Source organism: Amblyomma mixtum, chromosome 2 (genome assembly GCF_055824585.1).
Source record: "Amblyomma mixtum isolate Tamu chromosome 2, ASM5582458v1, whole genome shotgun sequence".
In the NCBI taxonomy this organism is placed as follows: domain Eukaryota; kingdom Metazoa; phylum Arthropoda; class Arachnida; order Ixodida; family Ixodidae; genus Amblyomma; species Amblyomma mixtum.
In genome coordinates, this window is record NC_143013.1 from 269,176,458 (window position 1) to 269,186,905 (window position 10,448).

The following is a 10,448-nucleotide window of genomic DNA, read 5'->3' on the forward strand; positions in this document are numbered from 1 at the left end:
GAGGGCTCCGGAAATTTCGGCCACCTGGGGTTCTTTAACGTTAGGCTAGCCAGTAATATTTACCAGTTTACCAGTTTCTTTCGCAGCTTGCACAGGTTTCAGTGCCTGCAAAAAGTGTACCGAAGGCACAGTGTTATAGAGAACAGTAAAAAACCTATACCCAATAATTAACCCCGCTTTTATGGCGCTTAAAGCGATACGGAGAGTTGTAAAGGCTGTAAATGCTGCCGCATGGCGGCGAATACGTCGCTATTGCTCGTTTTGGATAGTTTACCCGCATGACAAGCCAACATGCTGGTCACTCTTAACCACATGACAGTATTATCTTACGGTCGAACGCAGATACGCCAGTCTGATGTCTATCACGGCTTTGATCATGGCTGCGTTTTTCGATCATCGGAAATAGTCTTGCGCTTTCGTATTCCACCGCTCTCACTCGGCTTGCCGTTGTTTTTGTTTTTTTTCCCCTCCATGGCACACGGCACCTGAGTTTGCAGCGGGCTGTGTGCATCAAGGGACGTGACACCATTCAGCGGTGCACGTACTCGGCCTTCAGAGAAAAAAAAATGGCTGGCGGTTTAGCATTGCTAAGCGCGAAATATTGAGCGAAAGCACAGTTTTTTGCAGGTGGATACCAGCGGCACGTACATGAAAGCGCGGTTTAGGTGTCCACTGACCCAGGAAGCCAGTTATGCACGTCTTCAGTTTTTTTTTTTTTCATCGTCAGTGTCAATTTACCCAATGTGTACCTGAAGCCCATGCTCGAGTGCCGCAATTCTGCTGCAATGTTGTCAACGCCAACGCCTACTGCTCTAGTGCCGTGTTTCTGCCCCAACGTTGTTCACGCCGACGCATTGTAGTATTAGCTGATGAAGAAGACGATGGGCAGTATACAGCGCGAGAGTGTGTTGCAGTTTAACACGAGGCGGGTTCGGCTGCGGTGGCAGTGCTCTCGCTCAGTGGCCAGCGAACCTAACCCGCTCGCGTCGCCGCGGGTTCTAACCCCAGTCGCGGATATTTATTTGATTTGTCTCTATTTACTATTGCGAAAGCAATACTACTTGCACTTTCACGCCTTTGCCGTGCCGCGGCGGTGACCACCATTGACCTTCATTTGACTTTGATTGCATTAGTTTGGATTAGATTAGATTGAATTGGATTGGACTGGATTGGATTGGATTAAATTAAATAAGATTAGATTACATTAGATTACATTGGACTGTTTTGGATTGGATTGGATTGGAGTGGATTAGATTAGATTAGATTGGATTTGATTGGATTGTATAACCGATGCATCACCACAAGTCTAACCACAAGCACCACCACCAGCTACACTACCAGCTGAACCATGGCGTAGGTGCGGATATCGCTTTCGCAATTACCGGGGTTAACCAAGCTAAGCCACAGAGAATTTTTTATTTCAGTTTACACACACCCACAAACACCACGAGCATACAAATATAGCATGATCTTGATTGGGGCTTACCCATCGGAACAGTGCTTTCGCTCTATTGATCCTGCCGGCGTCAAAACCTTTCTCGGGCCGCAGATAACGCCGAGGAAAGTCAAGACAAATGCGCGACATATTTTTGCTAAGGTTTCGGGCATTTTTCGACTGAAGGAGTAGTGGGCGGGAATTAAATTTTTCAAACATCAAATGGCTACGAAACTGCTGCGCACCGTTAAAAGTCGACGTATGCAGAGCGAAACCTATAATGAAGTTCACTGGGGCTTGATATGTTTTTTGTACGAAAATTTTAATTCGCAGTAATGTGGTAATAAATACATTCCCTTCTAAGGTAGATTCCAATTGAAATGTCCGTTAACAGTTTTGTTATCGGGTGGTTTGACTATACGACTGCATATATCGCTTTAGAGCAATTCAATATAAGGAAGCATAATTCTCTCTTAAGACGCTTTTATTGCTTATTGATTTATTTCTAACACCGAAATCCCATCTCGGGCAGTTAAATGGTAAGGAATACGATAAATTACGAAAAGCAGATCGCTAAAGAGTACAGTTTCACTTTCCTTTCAAAAGTCTCTACTGAATTAGTATCGTAAGAATTTACGGGTCAAATTTCTTTGGTTCAGGAATGGTTTTAGGGAATGGGTGAGCGGAATACTCCAGGAAAGACAGAGGATCTGAAAAGAAGATGCTGCGTTACTCTGCACTGCAGGGGGAAGGGGGGTGCGAGAGAAAACTGAAATCGAAAAGGTGTCGTCGCATGCGTTTTACTTGCGAAACTGGCCACTGATGGCGACACCTGCGTTTAGTTTTTGGTCTTTTCTAGCTTATATAAGCTCAGATTTCGTTGAGAAAGTTTACTTTCTCATCATAACGCGGTGCGCTGTCGATACTGACCAACATCTATTAGTCCTTAGTATCCAATGAATGAATGAATGAATGAATGGATTAATGTGTAGTGCCATCACTTCTGCTCGCCACACCTATTCACCAACATCTATTAGTCCTTAGTATCCAATGAATGAATGAATGAATGAATGAATGAATGAATGAATGAATGAATGAATGAATGAATGAATGAATGAATGAATGAATGAATGAATGTGTAGCGCCACCATTTCTGCTCGCGCGATGAAGAAGAGCTTGGCGAGCACGAGCAGAACAGAGCAGGTTAGGCGCCCGGCTCGAACGGCAGCCATCACCTTCAGCTCTTGAAGGCTTGCACAAACCGCCTTCGTGCATGGAACGGCATCAGCAAGAATAAACGTGGCCGCAGCGCTTCTGATACCACTGTGCGCCACGAATTAATTAATTAATTAATTATTTATTTAATGAACTGCATTGAATGCACGTCTCGAGCGGACCTCGTGCAGTAAAATACGCTTGAAGCGCAGCGCATGTCGAGAATTCATGCCAGGTGCGGGTGATGATAAATCATGCGTTCGAATATGAGTCACGACTAGGACATATTAAAAACATTAAAAAAGGAACGGAAACGCGAACAACAGAAAAAACTGTCTGAACAGCTAGGTTGGCTGCGTCGAGCATCGCAAGCCTGCCGCACATTATGCAGCCCGTCCTACAAGCTTCCTCAGCAACAGGCGACGAGCGGTTGAGCCACATGTGAACCGCATGTGCTTGTCCCTACGGATACCACTCCAGTTGCGACACTGGTACAGGTTGACGTGGACGCCGTTGCCAGCGACATAAAAGTCATTCCGAGAATCGTAGACGTCCTGTAGCTTACGACCATATTTCCATTTATAACGAACAAAAAAAGCACTCTTTTTTTTTCTTTTTTTTCACAGCAAACACTGCGTGGAGGCAAGACGTGCTGTGGCACCTGCATTCCCTTCTTTTCCCTTCCTCCACTTACCCTCATTTCCTGACTGGCAGTGACGCCACGGAACCGAATAAAAAGGGGCTGGTCAGGACAGTCATCCATCCATCCTGAGTTGGTACGTGCTCCTGTCAAGATGAAGGGTAAGTGCGAATATTACTCTGCCTGTCTTCTTTTCTGGCCATGCACAAACTCTGAAAAGAGAAATGCGTTTTTCCAATGCCGACCTGTTCAGGAAGTACGACAACTGGTGCCAAAAGTTTGAGCCTTCGGCGTTCTTTCGTTCTCTTCCATCTATTAAACACATGCTTTCTAAAATGGACATTATTATTGCGTCAATTTTTCAGCGTTGTCTGAAGTGTAGGAGGTACAGGAATTGGCTTCCTCAATTAAACCCCAGGTTTAATTGGAGTGGTACACGATGGGTAGATTTCATTCTGGGGTGTGAAAATGTGCGCCCATACATGTCCACAGGACAGAAAACGCAAAAACAAGGACGGAAGGGGGGGCATTGATGGGGAATAGGCCGCATCAATATCTCAAGAACACCAAAATATAAACTGGATTGGAGACCGTGGCCTGGTTATTCCGACATTCTTCACAGGCCTAATTTGTTCCTTCTTTTTTTTTTTTTTTGCCAATGCAAGTAAGCGGCCGTAAGCAAAGGTAAGAATGCGGGTAGTATACTAAAGGGAACTCTAGCCAGCCTGTGCCAGAGCTCAATTATCAGAAAAAAAATTAATAGTTGGGCCGGGGGGAGGGGGGAGGGGGAGAAGGGAAGGGACGAAGAATTTTCCTGTATATATAATAACAGCGTGAATCAGAAGACGAGGCTGCCAAGAAGTTAGTGGGAAGGGTCTTGAGCCTGCAGTAGGTGTTGCCGCGACGGCACATTCGAAGAAAGATACTGCAGGCAAGCCCCCGAAATAAGTATTGAAGGAGTGGAGTTAGTACACTTTATGTACCAATTTTAACGAAGTGTCATTAGCATACCACCAATTTTCACGAGAAAAGTAATGTAGCCTTCATTGCATTTATTGCTTTTTTTTCATTGACAGCTATGACGCCGACGGCTCTGCTGATTGGTCTGGTCGCTTGTGCCCTTGTGATGACCGGTAAGCAAACCACCCGAAGTTGTGAAAGCTACCTCCTAATCATGTATCAATAAGTAACATAGAATTTATGAAATAATATGTTTAATGATAACTACAAGCATTTTACCTTCAGCGCATAAGAAGGCCGCATACCTCCAAACACTTGTAAATAGTTATGCTTACCGAATTTTTGGTGTGCATTTCAGTATGAGAGGGTATGCAGCTGCTGTTTTTTCTTAATTTCGAATCTTAAATTAAACACAGACATGTTATAATGAAAGAAAAAAAAAACGTGCTGCTGGGTTCGATAAGAAGGAAATGAACTCTCACTGAAAAAAAGGAAAACATAAGCAAAGCGTGATTTATTTTCTATTCGTGGTGATGATCAGTGAGGAATTAGTAGTGTAATAACTTCGTCTTGAAAATGATTACTTAGAAATTAGAAGAAAGAACAAGCACATGCCGCCGATGGGCTCGGATCCATGTGGTTGTCGTGTCTTGTAATGTATAAGGGATGATTTTCCGCCCCAAATTATTAAACAACTAATTTCTCATTGATCAACACAACAAATAAAAAAAGAAGCCGTTCATTACGTTTTCCTTGGTTTCAATGACTGTTGTCTTTCTTCCTATGCATGTCGTAACACTCTCCCGATTTCCGTACCCATGTCTACTGGCAGGCTAGGTTAGGTCAGATTAGGGTATCGCGAAGTGTGGAAAGTCTGCTCGGCAGCCCGAATGAGCATAATGCAACGTGTCACAAGGTGGGAAAAACTGCATAGCATGCACAACTCGCCAAAAAGAACCTGCACTCTAAGGAAGAAAGGCGATACTTAAAGGATACAAATTTCTGTGGAGTCCTTTTTGAATCCCTGGTGCGTAGCGCATTCTATCACGTTCAACAAGAGCGTCGAGGAGGTCACCACAGAAGTCGTCTTTTACGTAAATGATGATTCCTGATCCCCCAGCGTAGGCTAGTCACGTGCGATATGCAAAAAGCTGTGCAAACTCATTATGGAAGCACCTGAAAATACGGTTCTCAGAGGCATTCACTGCCCCGGAACGTGTTTTCGCTTGAAACCACTTCGGAATGAGCCTTTTTTTAGATCTACAGATATTATATTTGGCGTCCAAGTTTTGCAATGTGGTCATTGTTTTTTGATGTTATTACGCACGCAGCTAATTTTCTACATTACACGTGGACGCTGGGGTTAAATCCAGTATACATTTGATGATTACAGGATTGGTAACCAAAAATAAAAAAGTAAATTACTAAACTTAATGAAACTGAGTACGGGTTGTAGATGTTTTAAAGAGTTTGACTTTCATTAAGCAATGTTATTTTTTAGCCAAGTAGTAATTATCGTGCATATTTAGCGATGTATATAGCGCTACTAATAACCTGCCGAGATACAGTAGTACCTTCCAACACTGTCAACATGCTAGATCAATCACATTCGAAGGTGCTTGGGGAGAAAGTCACAAATAGCGCGTTTTCAGAAAAGCCACAGCAATAACTAAACACAAATCAAGACCAGAGTTTATCGCTGCGCCATATTTTGATGCTCGGTTCTTGCCCACGTTGCAGCCAATGCACGGCCACCCCAGGGTGAACAAGCGATCATGGGACCACCGAAAGACACAGAACAGGGTGGCGAGGGTACCACCGGAGAGCGAGAATCGCAAGAACAGGGACAAGAAAGAAAGAAGGGTGCTGGGCAGAATCCATTCGAACCTGAAAGAGCACAGCAAGAAAATTCCGAAGGCTCGATCCCGAAACCTGAGAGCCAGCAAGGAAAGACCCAAGAGCGAGCCTCGCAAGAACAGGGACAAGAAGGAAAGAAGGGTGCTGTGCAGATTCCCTCCGCATCTGAAAGAGCACAGCAAGAAAATTTGGATGGCTGGACCCAGAGAAGTGAGAGCCAGCAAGGAAAGACCCAAGAGCGAGCCTCGCAAGAACAGGGACAAGAAGGAAAGAAGGGTGCTGTGCAGATTCCCTCCGCATCTGAAAGAGCACAGCAAGAAAATTTGGATGGCTGGACCCAGAGAAGTGAGAGCCAGCCAGGAAAGACCCAAGAGCGAGCCTCGCAAGAACAGGGACAAGAAGGAAAGAAGGGTGCTGTGCAGATTCCCTCCGCATCTGAAAGAGCACAGCAAGAAAATTTGGATGGCTGGACCCAGAGAAGTGAGAGCCAGCCAGGAAAGACCCAAGAGCGAGCCTCGCAAGAACAGGGACAAGAAGGAAAGAAGGGTGCTGTGCAGATTCCCTCCGCATCTGAAAGAGCACAGCAAGAAATTTTGGATGGCTGGACCCAGAGAAGTGAGAGCCAGCCAGGAAAGACCCAAGAGCGAGCCTCGCAAGAACAGGGACAAGAAGGAAAGAAGGGTGCTGTGCAGATTCCCTCCGCATCTGAAAGAGCACAGCAAGAAAATTTGGATGGCTGGACCCAGAGAAGTGAGAGCCAGCCAGGAAAGACCCAAGAGCGAGCCTCGCAAGAACAGGGACAAGAAGGAAAGAAGGGTGCTGTGCAGATTCCCTCCGCATCTGAAAGAGCACAGCAAGAAAATTTGGATGGCTGGACCCAGAGAAGTGAGAGCCAGCAAGGAAAGACCCAAGAGCGAGCCTCGCAAGAACAGGGACAAGAAGGAAAGAAGGGTGCTGTGCAGATTCCCTCCGCATCTGAAAGAGCACAGCAAGAAAATTCCGAAGGCTCGATCCCGATAACTGAGAGCCAGCCAGAAAGGCCTGGCTCAAGGTCAGATGAGCGAAAAAAGCGAGGTGCGCCCATTTAGAAGCACATGCTGGGATTTCTGCACTACTTCTGAAGTCCTGCATCGTCAGGCCAGAAAATGGATGCCGGAGTAAGGCCAGGAAGGAACAAGTGCAGCTCCAGTAGTTTTGCTGCCTCTGCGCTCGTAAACTTAGAGAGCGCGAGGCGTGTTTAGTGCGGGTTAAACCAGCGTCCCCGTAAGAACAACGGAGCAACTGTACGCTGCTTCCTCGAAAAACTGAAGTAGAGGAAAACACGCTCTGGTGGTGGATAAAGTGGGTGTAGTGGGTGTAGTGCATATTCTCTCAGTGTCGAACCTGCAGATAATGCCAAGAATAAAGTTCGCAGCGGAAAAATGTCTCACTATTCATTCGAGCGGAAAAGGCATGAGCTGTTCAATTCACGAGTTCACTTCAATTAAGATTCACGAGTTTCCTAAACGGCGTTTCGGGAAGGTGGCCGACGTGCGGTAACAAGTCGTCGTTACCTGCTACTTGCTTACCTATGAATGACTGCGTTGTCTCTCAGGATATCCCATACCCTACACCCTTATAAGGCCGTTCGTTATATATTATATGATCATTATAGGGCCATTATAGTGCCCAACGAAAAAAAAAATTGGCAGTGGTTTAGCTCTGGTTAAACCTGGGGGATTGCGAAAGCAACTAGGAGAGAGAGGCGATGGAGAGTGCGCGGCAGCGGCGGCGACCCCGGCACGCTAGCTATGCGCCGCTACTGCGCATGCGCAACTGGCGAGCGCTGCGGCGGCACCTATGAGTTACCCGCGCAGCGACGGCGGCGGCGCGCCAGCTGTGCGCCGTGTGACGTAACTGCTCCTCACGCATGCGCAGTATGACCTTTCCTCAACTCCGCGAATTGGCTCGGCTTCTCGCGTAGTATTGCTTTAGCAACAAAAGAGGACGACACGTAAAAGCAGGAGTAAATAAAATAAAACGCAGTAAAATAAATTGAAATCCGTCTCTACAGAATTTGCAGTATAGTCATCTATTAGAAAAATGGCTGGGTGAAAGCGAGACTAAATGAAAAAAGGAGATAAAATCCGCTGACCAAGCAATGTGCGCAGCCATCTGTGAGGAATATGACAGAGATGATAAAGGGTCTGTGCAACAGTAAGAATTCATACTGCTGCGAGCATTGTGTTGCGGAGGTACGTGTTCAGTTGAAACGAGCAACGTGATGTAGGTTGCAGCAGTGTGCGTTAAAGCCCATTTATCTTTCCAAAAACAACGCCATTATTAGATCTTGTCACCATCCCATTCACCCTTTGCTTCCTCCCCAGCCTCTGCGTCACCTCAGTCCCCTCCGCTCCAACATGCGCCGACTCGTGTCCCGTGGGGTGTTCACCAGAAAATCCGGTGCCGTCGTTGCGAACGAAAAATCACGGCCATGGCTCTGTCAGGTGGTCCCCAGAGGGCAACCTAGGAGGCAGGTGGGCCACCTGGGTCACGTGACCTGGCTGCGTCACGTGACCTAGGACCGTGACCTGCTAGCAGGGCAGTGGTATGTACTACATCGCTTAACCGCTGCACCACTGCGTCAGAAGGGGCACTGACGAGGTCTACCAGGTATCTATGAATGCAAAGTAGAGGATCGTTTATGGGAATTGACCCATTACGCTATCGCATCAGACCCTTAAATTGGAGCGGCCGCCGCGGTGGCCCAGTGGTTATGGTGCTCGGCTGCTGACCCGAAAGACGCGGGTTCGATCCTGGCCGCGGTGGTAGAATTTCGATAGAGGCAAAATTCTAGAGGCCCGTGTGCTGTGCGATGTTAGTGCACGTTAGAGAAGTTCAAGTGGTCGGAATTTCCTGAGCCCTTCACTACGGCGTCCCTCTTAGACTAAGTCGCTTTGGGACGTTAAACCCCATAAAACCATAAGCCTTAAAATGGAGCTTAAGTGCCCCCTCCGAATTTTTTCTCGACGCAGGGAGCGTTTCCGGCACGCGTCGGCAACGACGACAACACAAAGAAGAAAAGGACAACACATACTGGGCATGTGTTGTCCTTTTCTTTCCTAAAAGCCAGTGTGCATATCTACATGTTGTCACATGACAATAATTATTTAGTTAAACTGATGGCCTCATATACCTGAACAAAAATGGCGTGTCAGCAGGTGGAAGGAAACCGACACTTGAAATTTCACTACTGAATTGTAATGCTTGTTCGAAGGTCGAACACGAAATTAGAGTGTTTGCTGATTTGAGGTCCTGTCTGTGCTGCTTTCATGCAACTACTTTAATCTGCTGTCAGCTTTGAGTATGGATCACTGCCGCACAGAACTATCACCACATCGATCCTTATGGATTCCTTGCGGTTCAGGTTGCATGAGAGGACATAACTCCAAGAACCTGTGGGGGCTATGCTCCAGACATTAACGAATACGGTAGGCTAAAGTATGTTGTAAGCTGCGGCAAGTGTTGGGAATGTAATGACGGTTAACGTAGTGGCCAGTGGAAAAAGTGGGATGTCCTTCTAACACATCAAATATTCATGTGAAGAACTCCACCGTTTAGTGATGTCTATTCACAGATGATCGCAATTAACAGTTTTAAACAAACAACTTAAACTGACTTAACAAACAACACCTTAACCACACAAACAAATAACTTAAAACAGTTTTAAACTGACAAAAAATTGCGCTTGAAAGGTATCGTTGTTGATAATAGATCTCATCTCTTGTTGTGCGCACGACAATGATGTTTTCTCCTGATTAGAAGAGTCCCAATTCTCGACTATAAGAGACCCGCATAAGAATAAAGACATCGTGGGTCTGTCTTGCATCAGACAAGGTTGGCTGACCTGGCTAATGCATTCAGCTAGATGACGCTGTTTGACCTATCGTTTAAGTTGAAGTGATTATGCAGTGGTCGAATATGTTATCTTGATGACGGCACAAAGTGCAAGCTATCCGTGTCACCAAAACCTCATGGGTATATCACGTCGCCGCCAGCGCTTAACATCTAAAGATATTTATTTGAATTCCACCACTGGCATCAGACTGAAGTCATAATTTTGTTTCTTGCGACCAAGTCTACAGCTGCGACTTTCAGAATCTGGAACAAAATAAATGGCCTTCTAATATTTCGCTTCAATAATGGCCAGTGAGTACGAGGGTATAGATGAAAAGAACAACGAAAAAGAGTGTGGAAATTTAACGCTCGTCTGCAGTGCGGTAACTCGTGTGATAACGCGGCTAATTAATGACCAGTTGCTAACCGGCGGCAGCCTTGTACCCAAGGTAGCTTACGTCATAT

General features: G+C 46.0%; 1 protein-coding gene across 1 annotated transcript in view; it reads left to right on the top strand.

Moving 5' to 3' along the window:
- LOC149363953 (uncharacterized) overlaps positions 1 to 7,508 on the top strand; it is a 103,538-nt gene extending 96,030 nt beyond the window's left edge. Inside the window, exons 2-4 of the mRNA XM_089573927.1 lie at positions 3,277 to 3,451; positions 4,367 to 4,423; positions 5,991 to 7,508. Coding sequence (XP_089430053.1) covers positions 3,445 to 3,451; positions 4,367 to 4,423; positions 5,991 to 7,195 — 1,269 coding nt within the window. The 5' untranslated portion in view covers positions 3,277 to 3,444 and the 3' untranslated portion in view covers positions 7,196 to 7,508. The remainder of the gene's footprint in view (positions 1 to 3,276; positions 3,452 to 4,366; positions 4,424 to 5,990) is intronic.
- The last annotated feature ends 2,940 nt before the right edge of the window (positions 7,509 to 10,448 follow it).